Source organism: Ambystoma mexicanum, chromosome 3p, assembly GCF_040938575.1.
Source record: "Ambystoma mexicanum isolate Mex_15411 chromosome 3p, UKY_AmexF1_1, whole genome shotgun sequence".
NCBI lineage: Eukaryota > Metazoa > Chordata > Amphibia > Caudata > Ambystomatidae > Ambystoma > Ambystoma mexicanum.
In genome coordinates this window covers 551,048,291-551,074,871 of record NC_090925.1, presented here as the reverse complement: position 1 = coordinate 551,074,871, position 26,581 = coordinate 551,048,291, and the positions used below count along the sequence as shown (strand labels likewise).

The 26,581-nt window shown below is 45.9% G+C and overlaps 1 protein-coding gene across 1 annotated transcript in view; it reads left to right on the top strand.

Moving 5' to 3' along the window:
• The window catches only part of ARFGEF2 (ARF guanine nucleotide exchange factor 2), a 2,106,550-nt gene that overhangs the window by 288,340 nt on the left and 1,791,629 nt on the right, over positions 1 to 26,581 (top strand). The window contains exon 5 of the mRNA XM_069651280.1: positions 97 to 276. Within this exon, the coding sequence (XP_069507381.1) occupies positions 97 to 276 (180 nt within the window). The remainder of the gene's footprint in view (positions 1 to 96; positions 277 to 26,581) is intronic.

Sequence of the window (26,581 nt, the reverse complement as noted above, 5' to 3'; positions counted from 1 at the left end):
TGCGTTTTTTCTTGTACACACAAAGGCTACACAAAGTAGAAACCCAGAATTCTTTTTTTTTTAAATAGAACTTGGTGTTTTTGTTTTACTTTTCAGGCTCTTCTCACTGCTGTGACGTCCCCATATATCGAAATCCACGAGGGAACCATCCTTCAGAGTGTTCGAACATGCTACAACATCTATCTTGCCAGCAAAAATCTCATCAATCAAACCACTGCAAAGGCGACGCTCACGCAGATCTTGAATGTCATTTTCGCCAGGATGGAGGCTCAAGCTGTAGGTCATCTTTTCCTTTTTTTAAAATTTTTCCTCTATGCTTCACTCTTCAAAAAAGAAAGCGCGCCACGCCTCTGCTTCAGTGTAGCGTAGTGTGGCTAGAAGTTTCATGTAAGAGTTGAGTGTCGGTTACAATGCTACAGTATGGAAAGGTCAGTGCACCAGTCACACAGAACTAGCAACATTTTCGATCATTTGTGAAACAATGTATGTGCCGGTGTCGTTTCATGGATGGCCTTGGGTTCAAACTGTTTCAAATGCTTTTAGTTTCACTGCTTTACAGGTAACGTATTAATTTGAGTAATTGTTTTACTAAAAGCTATACTTGGTTCAATTTAGGTCTGCGTTGCTACTCGCAAAAAGGTTTACACTATTTCGTAGATTCTGGTTCACGTTGGTAGGTTATGTTGAGATACATTGGTTAATAATTTGAAGTGAATGCATGTATTTGTACTGGTGTTATCTAAACACTACGGTTCATCCTTAATGTGTGAAATCTTATAAACGGGCACACTTACAACTCTGCGAAAATGCAGTGGATGTCATAGTTCCTGTCGTGTGCGCACATAGTGGTGTTGCTTATTAACAGTTTTTGCACATTAATAGCTTTCGAATCAAATTTTAGACTAGCATTTTGTATGTGTTTATTTTTCATGTTGGGTAATTATTCAGTCCTCAAAAATCACCAGTTCTCTTTGTGTTCCTGAGGAAGTTAGACGACCATGGTGTATTGGAAGCAGCTAATAATTACTAGAAACTTAGTTATGTGAGAACATATGTCAAATCGGTGGAGTGTAGTTACGTGAAAAACTAAATAAATTTGCCTATACATTTTGGATGAATTAATTGTCTTGTAAACAGTTTGTAAGGTCCTCCAGACGATTCATATTTAAAGTTGATTTGATTCCTCCCTTAAAGCATCAGATCAGTACATTGATTTGATCTTGGTTTTACAGTGTTCGTGCCCTTCACAGATTTCTCTATTCTTTTTCACAAAATGTTCGACTAATGAAATCTTTTATTTCTAGATGACTAGATTAGGTTTGGGACTTCTAACAGGATACCGCTGCGGCTTTAGCCAGTCCAGAATATGGTGGCCAGGATTCTTTTAAGGCTGGGGTGGCAAGATCATACCTTCCCGGTGCTGTGCTCACTTCATTGGCTACCGGTTGCACAACGTTGTTTTGTTTGTCTCTCTGCTCGGTCCACAGAGCACAAACTGTCATGGTCTAACTTTTCTGCAGGACCGGTTCTCTCCCTATGTTCCCACAAGTGCACTTGTGTCTGCCTCTTAGGGCCCCTTTTCTGTCCCCAGTTCTTGTGAAATGGGGAGGCAGATCCATTTCCGTTCAGACTGCTTTCATGTGGAATTCTTTCCCAATATCTTTGATTCATTGTGGATCACTCTCCATTGTGTATAAAGCTAAACATCTACTTGTTTGTTTTATGCTGGCAAGTAGATGTTGCTGTTCTGCTCTCGTGCCATGATGCGTTATGTGGTGACCAGCTTCATAAAAACTTTTTATTATTGCTTTTTTCACATATAGCATCACATTGCTAGTGTCAGTCTTTGTCATATCGTACATTACTCCATACCCCTCCACCCGCCACCTCCTGTAACTCAGCATAAAACTAACATGAACACAGCTTTACTGTACAACATATTCACCAGTTGTTCCCTATCCTTCCACTGTAGTCTTATTCTAATTAATTGCAAACGTGCATTCGTCTCTCTTGATCTTCTCTCCCATTATCATCTGTGCTTCGACGAAAAGTCATGGGGGTTTATCATGTAGTGAGCTTAAACGGTGCCTGTACAAGGCGTTCCAGGTTGCCACATTGTCAAGGTTCTCACCACTCCCAGGTAGCACAGCGTCAAATCATACTGTGGCTTCAGCCATGGTCCAATGTCTTAGATCGTCCCACCATCCCTCTATTCGTGGGACCTCTTGTGACTTCCATTCATTGGCAATCATCCTCTTTCCCAACACCCAGGCACTGTCCATCAGTCTAGTCTCAGGTTTAGTGTGCTTAGGTTGCGCGAACATTCTCAAGAGACAAGCCTCTGGGGCCAAATTATATTTAGTTATACCACGTCTCCTCCCTCCTAAACCCATTTCCATTCCTGCCAGAATCTTCAAATCACTGGTCATGTCCAGAACCATATGCATCATGTCGGCACCTCCCTCCCCACACCTCAGACATTTCTTTTCCCCTTAGCCCGAAAATTGTGAAATAAGATGTGGCGTCATATAGGCTCTATGAGGCACACACAGCTGCGTTAGCGTTAACCTAGCATTCCAGGAGACCTTTTATCCGGATACATCAGCACCTGGAACCACTCTGGATCCGTGAACTCTGCACATGTCTGATTCCCATTTACTCCTGCCATTGGGGTTATCTATGGCTATTGCCTACAGCAGTCCCTTGTACAATCTATACACACCATGTCCAACTTCTGATACTACATGCTGCAGTCCTAGCAAGTTGTCATCCTCCCGGCGAACCGGGCAACCTCTCCACCTACTCTTCACCTAATGCACCATTCTGGAGTGTACTAATAACTGTCCCTTGCTAATTCCAAACCCCTCAACTATCTCTTGGAACTTCACGGGTCCTTCTGGTGAGAGCAAATCCCCAACCGTATCTAATCCCTCGCTTTCCCAATAGCGCCTATTCTGAGCTAAATCTCCAGCATTTCCACCATATATCGCTCCTCAAGGGATAGGAGAGTAAGGTCTCCTAGTTGTAACAACATCTTGGTCCTGGTTCAAATAATTCTCCTCAACTGTAGAAGGCACAGTGGGGGTTCTTTAACTCTACCTCCTTTTAACCACAGCACCTCCTGAAGCAAATATGGAGCTATTCTTGCACTCGGAAATGTATGCTCTATTGTTTCTGTATCTGCCAACCACCCAGCGACAGCCAGATAGTATAGTTCAAAATGGGGAAGCTGCACCCGCCCTCCGCTTAATCCCTGTGCAGGGCGTCTCTCACTCTCTCCTTTTTTCAATCCATATCTTATTTCTCCTCTCCTCCATTCCCTCCCTCATTCCTTTTATTTGCATGCTCTGTCCCTCCCACTCTCCCCTCCTTCCCACTGCGCCTCCCTCCTTCCCACTGCTCTTCATTCCCTCTCCCTCTGCCCCATTATTGTCCATCCCTGCCTGCCATAGTCATTTCTTTACATCTTTCCTACCATACACCTCTCCCTCACATACCTCAGCCCCTCTCACTCACACCTCAACCCCTCTTGACCCCATACATCTGAGCACCATACCACCCACTCCTTTAACCCCCCTCAAATCACCCCTCCCTAACATCGCTCACCCTCTCCTCTCTCTGACTGGCGCCTTTTTCCTTGCACCACACCTCCTTTTATTTCTTCCTGGCCCCCTCCTTCTCTCTGGCCCCCTCCTTCTCTCTGGCCCCCTCCTTCTCTCTGGCCCCCTCCTTCTCTCTGGCCCCCTCCTTCTCTCTGGCCCCCTCCTTCTCTCTGGCCCCCTCCTTCTCTCTATCTCGCTCTATCTCTCTCTATCTCTCTCTATCTCGCTCTATCTCTCTCTATCTCTCTCTATCTCGCTCTATCTCGCTCTATCTCGCTCTATCTCGCTCTATCTCTCTCCATCTCGCCCCCTCCTTCCCTCTCTCTATCTGGCCCCCTCCTCTCTCTCTCTCTCTCTCTCTGTCTCTGTCTCTCTCTCTCTCTCTATCTCTGGCCCCCTCCTCTCTCTATCTCTCTCTCTCTGGCCCCCTCTCTCTATCTCTCTCTCTCTCTGGCCCCCTCCTCTCTATCTCTATCTCTCTGGCCCCCTCCTCTCTATCTCTCTCTCTCACTCTCTCTCTCTCTCTCTCTCTCTCTCTCTCTCTCTCTCTCTCTCTCCATCTCTCTCTATCTGGCCCCCTCCTTCCCTCTCTCTCTCTCTCTCTCTCTGGCCCCCTCCTCTCTCTATCTCTCTCTCTCTCTGGCCCCCTCCTCTCTCTCTATCTCTCTCTATCTCTCTCTATCTCTCTCTATCTCTCTCTATCTCTCTCTATCTCTCTCTATCTCTCTCTATCTCTCTCTATCTCTCTCTATCTCTCTCTATCTCTCTCTATCTCTCTCTATCTCTCTCTATCTCTCTCTATCTCTCTCTATCTCTCTCTGGCCCCCTCCTTGTCTCTCTGTCTCTCTATCTCTCTATCTCTCTATCTCTCTATCTCTATCTGGCCCCCTCCTTCTCTCTCTGTCTCTCTATCTCTCTCTCTCCCTCTATCTCTGTATCTCTGGCCCCCTCCTTCTCTCTCTGTCTCTCTATCTCTGTATCTCTGGCCCCCTCCTTCTCTCTCTCTATCTCTCTCTCTCTGGCCCCCTCCTTCTCTCTCTCTATCTCTCTCTCTATCTCTGGCCCCTTCCTTATCTCTCTATCTCGCTATCTGGCCCCCACCTTCTCTCTCTATCTGGCCCCCTCCTTCTCTCTCTATCTCGCTATCTGGCCCCCTCCTTCTTGCTCTCTCTCTCTCTCTCTATCTCTGTCTCTCCATCTCTGGCCCCCTCCTTCTCTCTCTCTCTCTCTCTCTCTGGCCCCCTCCTCTCTCTCTCTCTCTCTCTCTCTCTCTGGCCCCCTCCTTCTCTCTCTGGCCCCCCTCCCTCTCTTGCTCCCTCCCTAGAACCCTCCTGCACTCGTTGCTTCCCTACTCACCTGCCCTTGCACTCATCCTCGCTAGCTCCCTCTCTGATGTATTTGGAATATAGACTTTGATTTCAACAAATGTGGCATGCTGCAGTGAAGGGTGGTATTTCAGTATGCTTTTTATTTAAAGAAAGAAGAGAACACATATCTTTCCATTTATTCTAGAGGGTTGTCCATACCTAACCGAGAATAACTGGGTTGGTAGTCATCCGGGTGGAAGTCCAAATGACTATCCGCTGTCTGACCAAAAATCTCCTCTGCTTTAGCCCTACCACTAAACAGACAGAAACTTAAATAGTACCAGGCGAACAGTCCTTGTTTTGCAGGAATCAACTCTAGGAGCAATGTCTAAGAGTCTTTATCTCAGTTGTTCTTATTGAAGAGAAAATGCCAGGAGAACAACTCCCTTCTCGTGGCTCTGCAAGTTAAACCTTCTCTTGACAATCCTTTACAACCTTTAGTTTCTTATTCAATAAATGCAACCCAGGCGACTGACTCCCTTCTCCTGGTTCCGTGACTCAGTGCTTTAATATCTGTTTTGCACAATAGTTCGTATGAGCACTTCTAGTTCCCTCAAGGCTTCTCTTATGGCTCTCCTGAATGTATCACACTCACTAGCTCTGACGGTAGCAGTCTTGTCCTCCTTACTGAGACCAGGGATAATGCTTCAGAGGCTCTGTTCACTTTGGTTACTGTTAGAACAGTTATTGAAATTAAAGTGATTCCTTCCAAGACATTCTTCCCAACTGTTCTTATCCTTAGTGCAATTGCTGGGACGAGGGAGATCATTCCATAGGCTTGCTTCACACGCCCCCACTCCAGTACCGTGTCTCCCATAGCTCTCATTAACTTTACTTGGGTCGGAGCATGTCAGCAGTCCTTCCTAGGGCGTCCGGCTTATGCACTCCCAGTGAGCGCTTGTTCGGCTTGTCTCTTCTCTTTCTGGTCCTGCTGTGTGTCCGTGGGTGTTCTGGATAGGCGGTATCAGCGTGTTTGTGGAACCATTCGGTCCACCTCCTCAAGGTTACACTACTGTCTCCCGGATTCCAGCTACCAGTTTGACTTGCTCCAAGCGTCTGGGTTGCTCCTGCTACATCCTGTCTTCTCTACTGGTTAGAATTTCCCAAGCTCATCAGGCTACGCACCTGTTGCTCTCTTTACAGAGTTCTTTTTGCTTTTTATCTAGTTGGTCTAGGACCTCCCTAGCGGAGTGCCATAGTCTGTCGTCTGGCTTAGTTGGTACTCCTCTTGCCTCCTAGGGGCCATCTCGTCCCAGTATGTTTCACATGTGTTCTGCATGACTCTGCGAATGTTCTTCATAGTACAAATCCTGTTTAGACGGAGTGTTCATATTAAAGATGTCTATTCTTATAGGAAGATGAGGAGGAGTGTAACAGTAACAATAGTACTTAGTAGTACTGTTAGCCTGAACCTCGACAGATCTTAACGGTTTCATAGTTTTTAGGGACGGAGGAATAGGGAATTCCATCATGGAACAGGAGTCCTTGTCCCCATAGGGGGGAATCCCTCCCTCTGAGGTCTTCCCATTTTTTACCACCCCTAGGGGGACTATAGGCTAGTGACCTCACATGGAAGGGCTTCACTTTGGGCAGAAGTGACGTGATCCCATGAATCGTCACACAATACAATGTGTTCTTCATTTGGATAATTCTCCAGACAGCCTCTGGATATCTACTCTGACACTTATCAAACATCTTGGACTTGGTGGTAAACCTCTACTTTAGAGGCATTGGGGATATAGACTTCACTTGTCACATTGCAACACTTCCCCCAATGTTATTTGGAAAGACACATTTCAAGATCCTTAATGGAACACATGTTCAACCAAACGGTTTGATCCTAGGAAGTTCTTCAGTATACCTGCAGTCTGTGGCAGGCTTCTGGGATGTCTTAACCCAATAATCCAAGCCTTGCAACATCACTGTGCCTTGCTGGCAGCAGAAACATCATAATGCCCGCCGGAAAGCATGCTGCTCACCAGAAACCACTAGAAAGTGTGCAGTGAAAACCTGAAAAATAGGCCACCATCTACTTTTGCCTGTGTCAGTGGTAACACAGGAGACCACTGCCAAAACCCACCATTGGGCTACCCACAAAATAGCCTGAAATCACTTGAAAAAGCAATGCTAATTGCCAAAAAGAAACAGAGCTGTGTGGAAATCCGTTTTCTTGATTGTCAAAAATGTGCAAAAATCATGGCTCACAAACCACCTAAAAATATCCAACCTCCTTCTTGGGGGGTTCCACATCATTATATTGCAAGAATCCCCATAAATATAAGGTCCACAGAAGTATGTTATCTGAGCAAAGTCCACTTTTGAGGATTGCTTGCTGGAAGAAATCAGTCAAAAATGGGTGTAATACCGTTACTCACCTCTACCAGAAGCCGGCGTTTTTTAAAACCATTTTGTGTAAAGTTGTACATTGAGCCCAAACTATGCCAAAGAAAGACTTTCTAAGAGGTGGATACAATTTAAAACTATATTCTGAAAAGGCTTGAAGCAAGAAACTGTTTAATGTATGTGTTAAAAATGTGGCTTATATTATAAGGAAAGACAATTTTTTTAGACATTGGGTTAAGAGTTAAGTTTCCCACACTGTGTTCAAATGAATTCCACACCTTCTCCCTGGACAAAGGGGACTTCCCTCTGCCCTTGGCTAAGAGATTAACAGGCTGGTGTCAAAAGGAACTGGGAGTGGCACCCTGGCCTGTTGCTCTCAGTGCAGACAAAGGAATCCTTGGGCTGAATAGAAAATGCTAATTCGGGTGTGACTGAAAACAAACTGCTGCCAGGAAGGAGAGACATGTGACCTCGGAGTCAGCACAGCTCTGGGGGCGGACCAGACTGAAATGTGGATTTAACATTGAGCAAATATATGTTTTAGAAAAATGCCTATAACAAATTACACTGAATTTGATCAAAATGTGAAACTTTGAGATTGTTAAAATGAAGAATTCACCCACCGTTTAAGACTAAGCTGGAATCTGTGCGATGTTCCGAGTCCAAACCCCAGAATTCATATTGTAGCTACTAAATTTATGCCAGGAACCGGAAAAACTACAGAATTGTGCTCAGATGGGGTGTGCATACATATCTAAAAATTGGTGCGGAAATAATATTGAGAAACCCACCCAAAAGCGCAAAAAGTGGTCATTTCTGAACCCAAGCTCTTAGGAAGATGAGTTGAACAGAATTGTACCTTAGTTAATCTATTATATGGTTTATGTAGTATTAACAAGTTGTGTATATTGTAAATATGTGTTTTATCAAAAATAAGATAAGCTATACAGAGACCAAGGGGAGTGTTTTTCCCCAAGCCATAAAGATGACCCAGGATGACACGCTGATCCTGTCTCCATTCAGGGGACAGGGAATCCTCCAACCTATCAGATCCTTAGAGGGTTGGGCATTGTAGAATAAGCCTCCCCACCCACTTTGGAAATACATAAATAGAGACTGCTTAGGACAGGCAAGACAGACACTTTCCACTTCTCAACCGATTTTCTTTTTGTTGAAGCACCCCACAGAAAGACTCCAGACATAGATCCAGAAACAAGGCTCCAGAACCAAACTCTAGAACCTTGAAGCAGAAGAGGCCTAACCCAAAAGCTGAACCCTTCTCAGCAGGCCTGCAGAACCTAGCAACCTGATTCTAACCCCTAAACCTCCAAGGGGCTCTCGCATTCAACAGCCAGGCTGTGCTGTGTTGCTATTCTAGCTAAGAACCCTGTGCTAGAACCCAGATCCAGACCCAGAAAGCAGAGCTGTATCCAGAACCCGTCAGATCCAGTCCAAGAGGCCACGCAGACCGCAGTGCTGAGAGCAGAACCTGTCCGGTGGCGAGAGAATACTACCCAAACCCTTGACCAGATCTTTGACAGGGCCCACTCCATTCCAAAGCTAGGAGTGATCATCTAGTCTAGAACTGTACATAACCAATCTCTTAGTTTGAAGTAATACTATCCCATCCATTTCAATCTGTCCAGAACTGCATTACAGAACCTCTGTTGTCTATACTTAATTATTCTCTCCTACTCATAATTCTTGATAATTGTAGCAATAATCTTTGTGCTGATATTTTCTGAAGAAGGACAAGTGTTTTGACGGACAGAGATCAGAGCGGAGGCACCGCTGTTCTGGTGGCTGCCCTTTGAGTGTCTTGCTTCTTCATAGCTCCTTAGTATAAGCCTATCCTTGTTGGTAAATCTTTAAAGCACATCTGTCATTTTTTGAAATCTTGATTCTGTTTCTGAAAAATCTACCTTCACAAAAATCTCTAACTTTGGAACCGCACGTCCTAGAACCAAAATTTAACTGTCATTTTGAAGCTAATATCCTAAGCTTTCTAACGAAAAACGACATTCCAATTCCTTATAGTTTTTCCGCAATCATGTTTCCTGCACGTGGAGAAATTGCAGCGAATTGCAATTTAGCTCCATTTCACCACTTGTCAAAATAGCTGTTTTCAACTGCTGAATTTCATTTCAATCTGATAATCATTCATGAATCATTGCTAGTTTTGACCGGTACCAATCCAAAGTAATTCTCGCTAGTGCTGAATCTCTTTTAGTGAATTACAATCATTTTAGCATATTTTCCCTTTCATTGCCATCACATTCAAAAGTATTTTTGCCTGTTTTAAAATCATGCCTGTTTTCTCTAAGCTTGATGGGGGAACTGGGATTGAACTGCATTATTGATTGTATTTCTGAAACCTGTGTGCCCTCATTTCCATCTCTTCATATTGCATAGTGGGGGGAGTGAGTAGTCACAGTGGAAAGAGTCATCATATTGTCTTTTGATTGAGACCATATCAAGTTTATTTCTGTGTTGCATTCTTTCCCATCATTGCATTTCTTTGAACTCATACAAAGTATTCTCTGCTACACTATTTTCCTCTACCTTCTCCTAACTGATTAAAGAGATTGTTGATATTGTAATATTACCCATTGCTGATTACGTTCATATGCATAAGTGTGCTATTCAGATATTATTCTATTCATAAAAGTGTGATATATATTGTTCAATTCTTCAAATAAACCTTTTAATTTGCAAAACAAAGCTACTTCTTGGCTCAGTGAGGTCGGGGAGATTCAAAGAGAGGGGCGTTATATAAGGGTTCATCATCCAGATTTAAAGAACTTTGACATAAAAAGATATAAATAAGGGCTTCCATTGGGCATCCCATACTAAGCATTGACTTAGTGGAGTGCTGGATTGAAGTCACTTATTGGCTGTATGCAGAGGGAATGAAAGGTGTGGCACTTGAACCCTGGCAACACTCTAAGGGCCCTGTGACTGAGGCATGCAAAGTGCTGTTTTCATAAACTACTTCCTTCTGCGAGGGGAAGTGAAGTGCTTAATCATGAAAGGCATGCACTTTATTGGCCAGCTTTTTTTCTGGGACGTTTTGTTTGTCGCAGAGATGAGCCCAATGAATTGAGGATTGTATGCCATGTGGGATTGCAAACAAGAACGCTCTATTGTCCACTTTTGGCACTTCTCTGATGTGCAACTATTTTTTCACGGTTCATGTCCTACGGTAAGTGTTTTCTTGTTCCATTTGCTCATCTTGCCACTGGTTTTGTCGGCCGGGAACGGCTTCCTATGTGGTCAAGTCTTAAATGAACATTATCTGAATGATGCAACAGTCCATCCACTCATCTAATTTGCTGTTGACCGGTTGTATAAGTCCTGCTAAGCACAATTATTTATCTCTAGGCTGCTATATCCTGTGGGTGATATTTGGTTATTTATCCACTGTGAAGGCATCTTGAAGTAGACACAGACAACTGTACTGAAGTTTGGGCTACAAACGTTTATTAACCAGAAAAAGGGTTGGAAAAAGGCCTAGCTTGCCCTATGCTAAGGTGGGATTTCCCTACCTAAATAAAACTAAGGATAGTCTGCGCCAGGAAGTCCAAAGTAAATGTCATTCTCTGTCCAAAACCTATGCTTGCCCTCACATCTATTTGTATACAATGTGTAGGGATGTCGGTGTCAAAATGAGAAGTGTTCAATTAAAAGTTCAGAGCTTCTTACAGCTCTTGGTTGGCAAAGGGGTTCCCTTCCCCAAGCTTTCAAGTCTTGCAACATTTCCAAAACATGACTTAGTGATTTTTTTCCAACTCTTCTGGTTTGGTTACCTTTCACCAATTTCACAAAGTATAGTGCCTTAATTTCAGTTCACACCAAATTTCCCTTGTATTCAATCAAAATCTTCTTTGCAGGTGTTTTAAGTGGCTTTTCAATATGTAGGTGTACTGTCTAGGTGCAGTTGTCGGACCACACTGTCCACCCATTACAGGTCATGCAACTGACACAACTTACTTGCCACTTCTTCCTAGTTTGCACATTGCCGCTGTTTCAGCTCTACAATGGTGCTTGGTTTATTCTCATTTCACATCCCCATGATGCTTTAACATTGCTGGTTTTGCCACTATTCACTTATTGCATTTTCATATGTTTCTATGGCTCTTGCCAATGCTTGTTCTCAAGTTAAACTGTTCCTTTATAGTGTGAGATTTCACAAAACTGCTATCATTCTGATCAGTATTCAAAAGTGCTTGCTTTCCTTTAGTTCCGCATTCATTAAAGTTCTCACACGTCTGATGCTAGCCTACTGCCCCTGGGGCCCCCTGCCTAGATTGAGTCACCGGTGGGTGTTATGGCACTCCAGCAAGGCTCTCACCTCCATAAACTCTCATGCAGTGCCTCACTCTCCACAGCGGCTCTGTGGCTTCGCGCCTGCCACTGATGCTTCTCTCGCAGCTCAAGTGTCACTCCGGAGCTTTGCCTGGTCACGCTGTATCCCTTTCCGTATTTCACCACAGACCTCCAGCTTCCTTCAGTCTGTCTTCCAGCTGCATACACTCTGCATCTAACTGGGGCTGTCGAGCACTCCGTCTGCCTGGAGAGGTCGGCGTTTGTCCTGCAGTTCCTAGATCTGCTTCCAAAGATGACTCCCATTTCCATCGTTCCTTCTGCTTTTAAACCTCCCGCCAAGTTGATTGGTCTAATAAGGACTAGATCGCTCATTGCCGGCTTGTAAGTTGTGTAATGCTCTTGCTTGCCTCCTCCTCATCCCAGTACTTAACTGGTGTGTGCACATGTGTGCGGCAATAAAAAAAAAGAGGATCTATTTCTCTAACTTGTCTCTTCCTCGTTCCAGTACCTAACTTGTGTCTCTTGGGGTATGTTTTTCTGGCAAAATAGGGAAGGGACTGGCAATAGCTGTCAGGCCAGAAAAACCAAACGCCCCTTGATGGTTCGGAAATGAATGATAATTGGTTGGCCGAAGACCAACCGCCTCATTTACATTGTAAGAATATATATTCATTAGTCATTAGTTATTACGTAGCTATTAGTTTAACTAGAGTGAAGCCATTTTAAGATGACCAGAATCGCCATTTTGTTTTCTCTCTGCTCTCTCTAACGTTGCCACTTTGCCTAATGTAAAACTGCTTTACTGTAGATATTATTTCGCTTAAATGGTCCAAGGCTAAGAAACATGTTGAAACATTACACTGGAGAGCCAGACAGAAATGCTGATTCCCTCCCTCACATATGCTTGAAGACAGGGAGCAAGGCATTTAATCAGTACACGAATGCCAGCGAGTCTCCTGAAAGAATAGCAATGTACAAAACTAGCATTTAAAGAGTTGAATTATGATCTTCTTTACGGCCCCCCTTTCTGAGCCCAGTGAGGCCCCAGAGAGCGGGCTGACTTCTAGAGCGAGAATCGAAACTTGGAGATAGTGAGGCCTGGCATGTGCCAGTCTCCTACGCGCAGCTTGCCCATGAAAAACAGAAACGCTGTGTTCTCGCAAATAAAGAATGGTGTCTGTAAAACTGGAGATAACTGTTACTAAATATGGTGGTCTAAGGTGTCATATTTGTCACAATGGTCAATCATCGCCTCTAATTCAAAGGGAAATGAATTGGGGGCGGTATCAAATGTGTCATTACTGATTGTAGGATGCTCCGTTTGCATATATGTAACTGATGTAAGTTTCACGCTCTCTTGCGTCCCCCGAGGTCTGTTAGACACACGTCGCGGGGCGTGGGACCAATTGGCCAACTGGGACTATTTTGTGTGCAATAAACCCTAGATTTTGGGAACAGAACCGTGTGCCTGGCATATCTATTAGTGTGTGGTGACTGTGCCTTGTTTCCACATCCGAGGGTCCCTCGGGGGCCCCTTCATAGCCTATAAAGGTCTGGGGGAATAGTGGACTCATCATGAAAGGGAAATGGGGGGGGCGGGTAAAAGTGTCTCACCTAAGGGTGCCTGATCTCCACTCAATAGTCCTCCCTCGCATATACACCGCAAGGGTCATGATCCGATAGCAACAGCCTTTCCCTGGCCACCTGGGAGGAGGATATGTTAGGGAAAAGTGAGGAAGCCCTCAGATTGCACTGTGATGCTGGAAATGGACTGGAGGGACAGGGCCACCCTGTCCTTGTCCTGTAGTCCTTTCCTTTTTTACTTGTGTTCTGTATTGTTTCCTGCCCAGGAGTCCATGTGGGACTCCTGGCAGTGCAGCTCTTCCTGTTTTTGGTTTGGTGTAGAGACCCAAGGGATACCCGTATGGCATCCATTGGTTGGGGTGCAACCCTGTGCCCCTATTGTATGTTTTTGGGCACCTGTGTCTGGCCCACAGAGCAGGGTATGGGCTGGTGGCAGCTTCATGCTGAATTTGACAGGTGCCCCAAGTATCCTCCATTTTGGGATACCCAGTTCCTGCCTGATGGGGAAACAAGGCGGCCCCTGTTGGCTCTTGCTTTCTATTGCCTATTAACTTCTTTTCCCACAGTCCTGGGAAGCCCTGACGCTGTCCCTTCCCCCTGACTGGCTGTTGGGTGGAAGTTCCATATATGGTGTTGTGAAGTCCAGGCCAGACTGGCTGGAGCCTTCCCAGTGACTATGTTGTGGGTACGCCCTGTGGGTGGGACCTGGGTGAATGGCATGTGTGACCAATATGCACTTCTTGCTGTGGATGTCTAGTATCTGGTGTTCCGCACAATGACTGAGACAGCCCTGCCCAGCGGGAACTGGTGTGAATGCAGTGTGTTGCGTTGAATGGCTGGGTACTTATCCCAATACACATTCCTTGTTAGTGTCTGAGAGGGAGGAGAATGGCCTGAATGCACTGTATGCCTGATTGGCTGACTGCTGCTGAATACCCTTCTGAGTGATTGGTTGCCTGAGTGTGACTCAGCAGAATGAATGGGAGATCAACTAGTATATCTGGGGGCCTCTCACTGCTAGAAATCGTTCAGAAACTGGAGCTGAAGCTGAATCTCGAAGCCGAGCCTGAAGAAGGTGGACTGCTGTCTCCCTTTGCCGAAATCCGAAAGCTGCAGAGCCGTCGAGACTATTCCAAAAGAGGACCTGTTTAGGCGCCCTCTTCCTGTCTCCGAGGACCATCAAGCACTGCTAACCTTTGCCGAAGCTCCATGGAAGTCAGACCCTCGACAGGCTGCCGACCGGAGACGGGGACTGCCGAGGAGAAGGAAGATGAGCACCAGACATTCCGTCCACCGTCGTCGACCAGGGTCTGAAGGTTTGCTATAACCGCTGGAGGCCCGTCGAAGCCGTGTTGCCCAGAAGCGTGGACCACTTGACGCCGTGCCATCGACGACCATATCTGCAAAACTCCTTTGCCTAAGACTTTTGATTCAAGGACGTGTTCGTCCGCACTGCCGCCCGCCTTATCCCGCTGGAGAAGGCCAGGCCATCGATGCGCTGAGGAGCATCCGCTGGTGGGTTTCCCTCCACCCAAAAACTGTAGAGACGCCGGACGACTCAACGCCCTTGCTAGGCCACAGTTCTTCACAAGCTCTTTGCGGTCCTGAACTATCGACATCAAGGTGCCCTGCATGCCTCTTCCTTGCAGGACGTCTTCGAAACGTCGTCGTAGAGCACCGCTGGGAGCGAATCTGCCGCCTCGACGCAGAGTTCACTTTCTTCGAGGGATCTCGATCCGTGGCTCCTGCTTTAAAGGGAGTCGCTCAAGAAGGATCTGTCAACTCGTCGTCAAACTCTGCTATTCCATGCACATTGGGGTGGTAGAAACATTATAGAAGAAAACTAAGACTTATAGAACAATATATGGACTGGGCTCGCTATATATCTTTATTTTACAGTTTGCCCAGGTGGGGGTTGAGGGGTGGAGCTCCACACAACTGTCTAGTGGTTGGGGCCAGTATTCTGCCGATTGTTCTAACCAACTGCTTTTCCCTTCTATATCTATTGTTGGTTACCTTTATTAAGTGGTTTGTGTGACATTTGACCAGAGTACAGTTGATGCACTTCAATGAAATCTGATAATAATTGCGGTACCGCTTAGAACTGTATATATTTGCCCTTGTAGATTAACTGAGCACAAAGTGAGTTATTGTGATTGTGTATATAATCTTGAACCTTAATTATATAAAGGCTGTATTTTAACTAATACAGTGTGTGGACATTCCTTTGTGGGTGCTTGGGGACTACGCTGTACTTGAGGAACCAGCCTGCATAACCTCCTGAGAAGCTAGGCCTTGATTGCTCGTCCATTGCTACCGTAATAGAGAATCTTGGCTGGGGTCCTCTGTACCTCTCCTCTACCATACAGAGAGCAGAAGAACAGACCCCCACCCTCCAGTCTTTACACTCACACCACCCATTGACTGCCTATGGCCATGCTTGTCTCTTTGGCCATTCCCACCCCTTACCTGCCCCTTACTGCCCAATCACAGCCCACTGGGGTCTCTTTGAGCCAACAAAGTTCAATGGCGTAATTGTAGCTGTAAGCCAGCTATCGGTATAATAAAGATGTCCTAACCAAGGATGCCTTCAGGCACTATAATTCACAGATGATGCCTGTGAACACATCAGCACCGTGATACTTATGGGTTTGGGTGCTGCAAATAAATGCAATAAATAAGTAAAATGAATAACCATGTCCCTCACCTTCTTTTGATTTGCAAGCCCTGCATGCGTTTTGGCTTTGCTTGGTTCTGCATTGGCTCTCTACCTGGCCTCTTGTTTGTGCCGAAGTTCTGAAACACAGATGTCTCCATTAGCAGAAGCCCACTGCGACTAGCAAAGGGCTAATTGTGTGATCATCCTTAAGCCCCTGTCGCCAGCATTACCTAACAATAAAAGCAACACTTCAAATGCCTGTTTTACCCTTATCTTCATTAAGCAAATGTGTATGTAACAAGAACATGAGCAGTCTCAGATGTGCACTGCAAGACACATTTGAAGGTTCATGGCTGTTCGTAAACATCCATAAAGCTAATGTAACCCCCGTTTGACCTATAAGTACTTGGAGATGATAAATTATAAGAAATTGCCTACAAATCCCTATCCAGATTATAAAATCATGAAGAGATGCTTCAACAATTATGAGGATGAGGTGGGATTGTTACAATGGGGGAAGAGAAACAGTATTTGACCCACAATTTTCTTAGAACTCTGGTTTTCTACCAAAACTTCACAAGAAAATGAAAAGACCACAAGGTAGGATCGATGGTAGTTTTCGAATGAATCATTATTTGGAAAAAACCTTTAAGTGCGTCAATACATTCCTTTTTCCATTTTGTGGAAACTGTACCCTTCTATGTGAGAGATACTACAGATTTCCTAAGTAAGATGCATGGGATTCCCTGGTTAAGTAGATATTTGCTGTGTACTTTGGCGTGCTATCTTTATATACCAGCATCAATCAAGAACAAGGTATATCAGCAGGGAAACACTATCTATCCATGAGTTCTTAGGTTGCACAGAACATTCTATGATGTTAATTGAAATGTTAGCCCTTTGCCTGAAGCATAATGCTTTTCCGTTTGATGGACAGTATTACCACAAACTGTGGTATAGCCATGGGGGCACTTTGCGCTCATTCTCATGCAAATCTGTTTATGGGAAATTGGGAAGAAGAGATATATTATATTCTGAACAGCTACAACAGTATACAGCCAAAGTGGTCATGTGGTGTAGGTGCATAGATGACCCATTCATAATATGGGATGGTACATCTAAGGATCTACTAACGTTCATCTGTAAATTGAAAAATAATGAAGAAATCTACACTTTATAGAATATCCTAGTTGTGAGGAAATGTTGTATTTAGATAATGATTCAAGAGCAGACTTTTGTAAGTGAGCTTTATCATAAAGACCTCAGTCGTGGATGCTGATGACACTTATCCTAAAGGTCTTAAATGGTTGCTAGTCGATTTCACAAAAGAAAATATCGGAGACATGTTATTTATCGAGCTTACAACATGGATTGCAAACAGAAGAGAGCGTTTATTTTGACTTCTAAGAATCTGACTATATCATCGGATTTTAACATCAGACAGCCTCAGATTTATAACCACTTACAGTGATGGGGCTAATGGAATTAGAAAAACATTGAATAAACATTGGTATCTCTTCAAAAGGGATGAAGATTTAAGAGTTAATAGAGGCGCTTTTATTGTGTTATATCTGTTATTACTGAATGCATGTAGGGTTTGAGGTCACTGGTGGAATGCTTTGTGAGAGTAGAATGTTTACCTTTTGAAGGAATTCTCAGCCCAGGCAGTTGAGAGATGAGTCTGGGTGGTGGGAGCCAGTGGGTCTTCCTTAGGTCTTACTCTGTTCCCTTGATGTAACTTAATAAAAGGAACTTACTATCAACTAACCTGATGTCCCAAGCATACTTAATTACAGCACTCTGTCTCTTTGAATCTGGGAATACAACATAAGAAAGCAATTGGCTTATTGATAAACAAGTTGGCTTCACAAGATCTCACAAATAAAGAGTAAAATCGTGACTCTCATGCACTAGTAAATATGTAATTTCCGTACTCTGCTTTGACTGCAATTTGTGGTATAGAGAGAGCACTAATGAGGCTAAAATGTGGGTTTTACAACACACAAGGGCTATTAATATCAAAGACCCTGCATACCCATTAGCCAAACATTTTGATGTGCACTAAAAATGTAATCATTGAAATATTTTGTGATTTGACTGTTACCCAAAATACAAGATAGCGGATGGAGAAAAAAGATTGAAACATGCAGAGGCCAGATAAATTGTGCACTATGACACGCTCCATAATGGCCTCAATAAATATCTAGAGTTACATCTATTTATAGATGAGTGATATATATGGATGATGAAGAGCAGTGCCTTCTTCCTTTCTAGCTATAATTATATTAATCAACTTTTTCTAAACCCTTTGATCGTCCCAATTGTTAATAGTTGTCCCTGTCTGAACAATGGATTTGGCTGTTGAAATCTGATGATTGAAATGCTCTTCTTGAACTACCCTAATCTGTGTACTTTTGAGAAACAAGGTAATGGTAAATTCAAGTATAATTAGAAACAAAAAGCAGAGATTGGTAGAGTTTAACCTCAGAGAATGGTGTAATTTTGCATTTACATACAGGTGTTTGTTTTTCTTGGTTCACTTTTCACATAAACATAGAATGATGTGATTGGGGAAACAAATTCTAGTTCACATTCGGATTTCCTCTTTCGATTGGATTGTCTCCTCCCATGTATTCCTCATCTTTGATATCGTCATTTCCAGCTTTAGCTGCTTCAGAAAAATTCTCTTGTCGGCAGAGTGCATTGAGACGGTCAACTTGATGTCCCTCGAGGGCTTCCATCTCAGCTGACGTCATCGCCGAGTACATATACCATGAACAGCGCCCGTTGGATTCCGTACCGTTTTTCTGCAATAGTGATTGCTTCGTGATTAACGGCACACTTCCGTTTACTTCGAAAACCTGTCGATATGGCCTGTCTTCTGCTCAGAGTACTCTGAAGTTGGGCTTCAAGAAGTGTATGCGATGCAGCGCCAAGATGTCTATCACGGACCCGCATAAAGTTTGCCTCGGGTGCCTGCGCATCGAGCACGTACCCAGCGACTGTCGATCCTGTCCGTCGATGACTAGTAAGTCCCCTTGTGACTGTCTTTTTTTTAATATAATGGTTTTGTAGCTTAAAAGAGCCCAGGGCTAAATTAGCATTGGGTAGGATTGTCCCCAAATCCCTTTCCTCTCCTTCTACATTGATATTATCCCATGGGTCCAGAGATTCCTCTCCTCTCAAAGCGATCAAAAAAAGATCTAATTTGAGCAGCAGACATTCTTCGTCCTCTAAAAAAAAAAAATCGGAGAAGTCCCATATCACTGTTTTCTTTCCCATCTTCTTGGTCAGAAAGGGTAGTCTGCCTGACCGAATCTTTGAAAGAGGAGGGGGAACTCTTTAGGAGAAATTAACATTTTCGATGATCAGGCTCCGATACCTTCGAAGCACAAGAAGATTGGCCATGCTACGGTCGCTGACGAGCATGACGCCAAGGCTAAAACCCCTGCTCCCGGGTAAGCCGAAGACTACTCGAGTCTTCGAGCACTCGATGAGATGAGAAATTGTCACATTGAGGGCAAAATGCCTCGTATAAATCTAAAAATAAGTCATCAACGCCATCAACACCTTTGTCGATACTTAAACCATCAACGCTTTTGATTAAACCACCAACACCATTTGTTCAACCTTTGGGAAAAAGTCAAGAAAACCTCTACCCAAAAAGAATTTTTCAACTCCCTGACTTCTATTTATGAGGGATATTAATCTACTGATGAGACACCTCCAGGTGGTCTCCAATTGGATCCCATTAATGTCCAGAAATTCTACTGCTACACCTGAATGTTTTATTTCAGAAGAAACTAGAGTCAAACAACTTTGACTCATGACAAACAGCCAGTGGAGTTGACTCCTCCCCAGAACTAGATTTTGGAAAACCAGATCCTGCAGAACATGCAGATGCGTCTTACAGATCATTAATTTCCACGGTAGTAGATTTCCTGCGAGGTAGTAGACAGCTACTGTATTTGAACAGGACGACCTGACAGACCTACTGGACAAGGCCCACAGAAGGATCCTATCTTACCCTTCCATGTGGCACTGCAGAAGAGAGTTGCTACAAACTGGGAAGCTCCACAATCCAATCCCGCAATAAAAATGTAACAAAAAAAATAGACCATCAAGTAGCAATCCTAGCTACCCTTCAAGTCATCCAACACTGCAAAGTCTAGAAGTTCAGGCTTCTACATCCGCCTCCAGGCAAACGGCGTATCTAACCATACTGCCTGATAGGGATGACAAAAGGATTGATTCTTGGTCAAAAAGTATTTCCGGCTAGCAGCATGGCATTAAAGTCTAATTCCACTTGTGCCCTGGCAAAGTTTACACACACCCTGTGTGACTGCGTAACAATGGCGGCTGATCACATCCCTGAGGCTGAGGAAAGAGACAGCTTCTTGAACCTGATAAGGGATGGCAAAGAGGCTGCATGCAAGTCTCTGCAATCAGGTCTGGATACTTCTGACGGTGTCAGCAGGGCCAATGCGGCAACCACTGTCATACGCAGATTTGCGTGGGTGAGGAAGCCAGATTTTGCACCGGATGTACAATCCAGACTCATCAACATGCCCTTTGATGTCTCATCTATTTGGAAATAAAACTGATGAGAGCCTTGAAAATCTACAGACCTCAAGGGCGGTGGCTAATTAAGTGCCACAGTTAGGCAGCCACAGACTTTTCAACTCAGCGGATCATCTTGAAGGGGTAGGTCTTGTCGCTACAATTCCTTAGTTGGAAGAGTGAGAGGACAGGCTAGTCAAGAGGATCTGAGGTCTTGTCTCAAAACACCCGGGTGGGAGGCAGACTATCACAGCATTTGAAAGAATGGCAGGCTATTTCTACAGCTGCATGGGCACTGGAAACAGTAGCCCATGGTTACTGCCTCCCCTTTATACAGAGACCACAGTGTCATCCACCGGGAAACCATTCTCTAAATGTTTCCCGATCCATTCCTGTTGCAGGATATTTTAAACCTGCTAGTGAATTGTGCTATAGAACCAGTACCTGTAATGGAGAGGAACAAACAACGGTACTCTCCCAATACCCAAAAAGGACGAAGGACTGAGACGCATCTTGGATTTGAAATACTTTAACAAGTTCCTGAGAAAGGACAAGTTCAAGATGGTCACACTTTCTCAGATCCTTCAGGTCCTCCAGCTCCAGGATTGGGTGGGGTCATTGGACCTTCAGGATGCTGACTTTCATGTGCCAATCCATCACAAGTACAAGAAGTACCTGAGGTTCACTGTTGGAGGTTCTCATTATCAGTTTCGAATTCTAACATTTGGGCTAACCCCCGACCCCAAGGGATTTCACCAAGCTGATGGTGGTGGTGGCATAGAGTCTCAGGAGAGGGGGGGGGATTCAAGTCTACCCCTACCTGGTTGATTGGCTGATCAGGGCACAGTTACCCGAACAAACCCTGGAACATCTGAGCGTAACTTGCCACTCTCTCCACAGACTGGGCTTCTCCCTCAATTACAAGAAGTCCAATATGATACCGTCTCAAAGACTCCAGTTTATTGGAGCAGTCCTGTATGCATCCCTGGGAAAAGCCTCGCCACCAGAGGTGAGGGCTCAAAACATTCTGCAGATGGTCTCCACATTTCAGAGTGCCCAGCGCTTCCCAGCCTTCCACTTTCTGAGGTTGTTCTGCCTCATGGCATCCTGCATTTCTCTGGTACCAGAGGCTCGCCTGAGAATGAGATCTGTACAGTGGGCTCTCAGGACTCAATTATCTCAATTCTCAGGAAGGATGACAGATCTCCTTCAGGTTCTAAGCAGGGTCACACAGGATCTTCTGTGGTGAGCCTGATAGGACAACATTCTGAAGGGAGAACCTTTTTGGCAACCATGGCCGGAGATAACAGTAGTAATGGACACCTCACTCACAGAGTGGGGAGGCCATACCAACGATTTGACAATCAGCGGTCATTGGTCTCTATCAGAGTCCAAACTACATATCAATCTTTTGGATCTGAGGGCATTCAGACAAGCGAAGAAGGCCTTTCCGTCCTCTGTACGAGGAAAGAATGTTCCGATAAAGACGGACAACACAGTGGCCATGTACTATCTCAACAAGAGAGGAGGCGTAGGGTCACTACCACTGTGCAGAGAGGCAATGAAGCTCTGGTTTCAGCCAATTCAAGAAGGAATCTCCCTATCAGCAATTCATCTAGCCGGAGAGGAGAATGCGGCGGCGGATGCTCTGAGCAGGCAGAGCAGAGTCTCCCACAAGTAGGAACTAGCTCAGGAAGTCCTTAAAGAGATCTTCACCCTTTGGGGAACCCCTCAAGTGGATCTGTTCACGACCAGTGTCACCGGAAGTGCAAACTATTTTGCTCAAGGGAATTTCCTCCAAGAGGAGCTCTATGGGACGCTTTCGTAGTGTGCTGGGTATTTCCACTCCTGTACGCGTTTCATCCAGTCCCCGTCATTCCTCACGTCATCAGGCGGTTGAGAAGGTTCGGAAAATCCATGATCCTTATTGCCCCAGATTGGGCCAGGAGGACGTGGTACCCGGACCTTCTGGGCATGTCCATCTGTCCGCCAATAGATCTTCCAATAAGAGAGGACCTTCTCTCGCGATAGGAGGGTCGGGTTCTCCATCCAGAGGTCAAGACACTCGGCTTTCACGCATGGTGTCTGAGGTACAACAAATGGGACCTCCCGTATTATGTCATGGAGATTGTGCTTTCGACCAGGAGGCCAGCAACAAAATCCCTATACCGCTGCCGTTGGAACAAGTTCTGCAGCTGGTGTACGGAAAAGGATGTAGTCCCTTTTCAATGCGGTTCACCTACAGTGTTCTCTTTTCTACTACATTTGGCAAATTTGGGGCTCCAGCTTGGAACAATGAAAGGCTATTTAGATGTGCCTCAGAAGAGGCATCCTATTTCAAAATGTCCTTAATTTAATTCCTCAAAGGACTCACAAATGTGTTTCCTCCTACACCATTTCATGTACCAACTTGGGACCTTAACTTAGTTTTAAAGTTGTTAACATGTGCTTCTTTCGAGCCACTTCACTGCTGTCCCTTAAGACTAACTTGCAAAATCATTTTCTTAGTGGCAATAACAATAGCCCGCAGGGTGAGTGAGTTGCAAGCATTATACTGGAAACCTCCTTTTACCACCTTTTACAAGGATAATGTTGTTCATAAGGTAAAACCTAATTCTTACCCAAAATAGTATGACTTCCATCTGTGACAGAAAATTGTGTTTCCGGACTTTCTGTCCTCCACCTCATTCTGGCAAGGAAGAGCAGATTCCATGGACTCGATCCGAGGAGTGCCCTAAGGTTCTATATATCTAGGATGGCCAAGTTGAGACAAGTTGATCATCTTTTCATTCGCTATACAGTTTACAAGCCTGGTATGCCAGTCACTAAACACACTATATAGTGCTACAGGTTAGCTGGGAAAGATCCCCCGGATGGTTTGAGAGCTCATTCCACTGGGGGCATGTCAACTTCCTCTGCCCTTCAGAGGGGAGTCCCAATAAAGGACATCTGCGAGGCAGTTACATGGTCCACCTTCCACACGTTCACAAAACATTACTGTTTAGACACTTCTAACAATGAAGGCAGCACTATGCTCCATTCTGGACAAACACATTTCACTTCTTACTCCCTCCTCCAAAACAACTTAATACTCTTTTGGGAGGCTATCAAAGATGAGGAATAGGTGGGAGGGCACAATCCATTCGTAGAAAATGCTACTTACCACTGGTAATGTTCTTTCGTCAGGATATTTGCCCACATATTCCTCATCGCCCTCCCCACTGTAGAATTTAAGAGCTTTGGACCTTGCGCTCTTTTAAAGTCTGACCATTTGAAGGCACTTATCAAGCTGTTCTGTATATGGTGGAGGAAAAACCTAACTGAAGCCAACGGGCGCTGTGTGGCATATGTAATCAATGATGACGTCAGCCGAAATGGAAGCCCTTGAGGGGCATCGAGTTCAGTTTCAATGCACAGTACCCTTGGCCGACAAGAGGAAAAAAAATTCCTAAACAGCTAAAGCTGGAAATGAAGATATCAAAGATGAGGAATACATGGCCGTGACATCCATTCGAAAGAATGTTACATGTGGCAAGTAGCTTGTTCTTCTGTATTGGACCTCTTATTAAATCTGAAATAGAATAATGGTTAAGACTGGGATAAGGGGGGGGCGCTGTTGCGCCGAAGTAAGATGGCCGCTTAAGTGGAAGGCTCCGGACGGGGAGAGCGAATAATCGACACTTCCATACCTTCACCGCTGCCTTATCCACGTGACATTGCTGGTGCCTTTTCGTGAGCCCCTCCGACACATTCCTGCGGTATTCCGAGGTTGGACGCACCCTGGGCGCTGAGCTGTGCTTCCGATTGTGTTTGGGCTGCTGCTGCCTCCTCCCCCCGCTTCGCGGCTCCGGGGACCGTGGCTCTCACCACCACCTGAGAGCGCGGCGCTGCGGCCCGCTGTGGGGGAGGGGCGCCGGGCCCCCTGAGGCGCGCCGAACGGCGGTGGCCGGCGAGGCTGCCCCCTCTTGCTCTTCTCGTCACCCTGCTGTGGGCAATCTTGGGACCCTGGCCCCTTCGGGAGTGGCCGCCACCTTCACGGCATCAACTGGATCCTGGGACCCCGGAGCTCCTGCGCCGCCTGCCTGATTACCGCGGCTGGCCCTTTTGCCTGCACATCGGCTGCCTTCCCCCCTGGCCGCCCCCAACTCAAGATCACTACACCCTGACAACTACAAGGTAGGAGGCCGGGGTGGCCGGTGGGGCCGGCGCCGGTGATCCTTGCGGCCAGCCTAATTACTCATTGTGTGCCATGTTGGCCCCCCTCCCACCACTCCCGCTTTGATTACGAACCCTCTGCCTGCCCTAGGCGGCGAGGGTTGGCCCTGGACCCCTGGTGCTAAGAGCCGCTGCGGAGCCCGCGGCCCTCTGAGGCACCCGCCTGGATTGCGCCTGGTCCGTGCGGCGCCATTGTTGCTCTCCTGCTGGCGCCTTGCCCCCTGCACATATACTGGGGACCCCCGAATATACGTTTCGCAGTTCCTTGTCCGTGCCCTGGGCGGCCCACCGACAAACACCCCACTGTGCGCCCTCATTGCTGCGCCATAAACATTGACTCTCCTTGTCATTACGGCTGTGCAGATGGGCATACGGGCTAAATACAATACTTCATCGGACTCTGAACTTATTAATACAAACTACTGGAGTGGATCTTGTGGTGTCCCTGCTGCCTCACGGTGCAGTGCTTAATCAATTGTTCTAACCACGCAATCCTCTAGCCTTGATCATACGACTTAGGCGGTGCTTCTATATGGAACCGTTCTCCTAGCCCACCTCACTTTCCTAAATATACACCTGGGAGATCACGGCGTCACCCCAGCGGTCTACTGCATCCGCCATACCACGGCATTATTTAAGGAACCTACACCGGCTCTATACCCAATATCCCTTCCCGGTGTCCTCGCCTCACCCCCCGGCCGGGGTGCTCACTCGAGAGGAGGCCAGCGCTCGGCCCCTCTGTATACAGATAGGGCCCAGCGTCCTGGTATCACCCTGCCACCATGACTAAGGGAGCCGGGGCGAGCAGGAAGCAAAGCTTGTTAAATATGTTCACCAAGACGCCCTCCAAGCTACTCACGGACCCCCAGGAGGAATCCTCTTCCGCCATAGCATCCTCAGCCCCCGATGACTCACAGAAGATGCTTGAGTACATGCGGGAGGGCTTCACTGCCTTGCACACTAAATTGGACGACATGAATGGTACGATCTCATCCATAAAAGCTCACATTGAGAAAACCGACGGCAGGGTGGCTGAGGTCGAGACGAGGGTCGGCGCCGTGGAAGATGATCTGGTCTCCCTACGCACCGCTGTGTCTACACTAACCAACCGGGTCTCCAGTGTCGAAAAGAAGAACGATGACCTCGAATCCCGCTTCAGGCGTAATAACCTCCGCCTAGTCGGCATACCAGAGGACAACATCAGAGAACCTATGGAGGACTACATTGAACGCACTCTCCTAATGCTCCTCGCCAACCCCAAGCTTTCTTCACAATTTGCCGTGGAAAGAGCTCATCGCTCCCTGGCTCAAAAACCTAGGCCTGGTGCCCCACCCCGCGCCATCATAGCCAGAATCCTGAATTTCCGCGACCGAGATGCCTTGCTTCGTGCGGCTAGAGCCAAGGGAAAGTTGCATCTCGGAGCAGCGAGGATACACCTCTACCCTGATTACTCGGTAGCTGTGCAACAAGAGCGCAAAACTTTCCTAGCGGTAAAAAGGAGACTCCGTGACCTGGGAGTTAAATACTCCATGCTCTTCCCTGCTAAACTGAGGATTGAACATGCCAATCAGACATTCTTCTTTACCATCCCAGAAGAGGCCTCGTAATTCATGGACGAACATTTCCCTGGCTAACCCAAGCACTCCTAACATGAATCTCATATGCTTCAATGTTTCTCACTATACCTGGTTCGCACAGGGGACTTCCCTGCACTCTCCCCTCTCTTCACGATGGGCATTCAATCACCGGTGTCACTCCGAATGGTCTCTAATTCCTGCTATTATAATGTACCCATATGCTGTTGACCACTAGTCCACTCTTTCTCACAGGGTCCATCATATGTCCCAAGACACTGTTTATCTCTACAATGTTGTTCCACCTCATCGTTACGTAGGTCACTCTCCCCCCTTTTCATCACCCCCCCT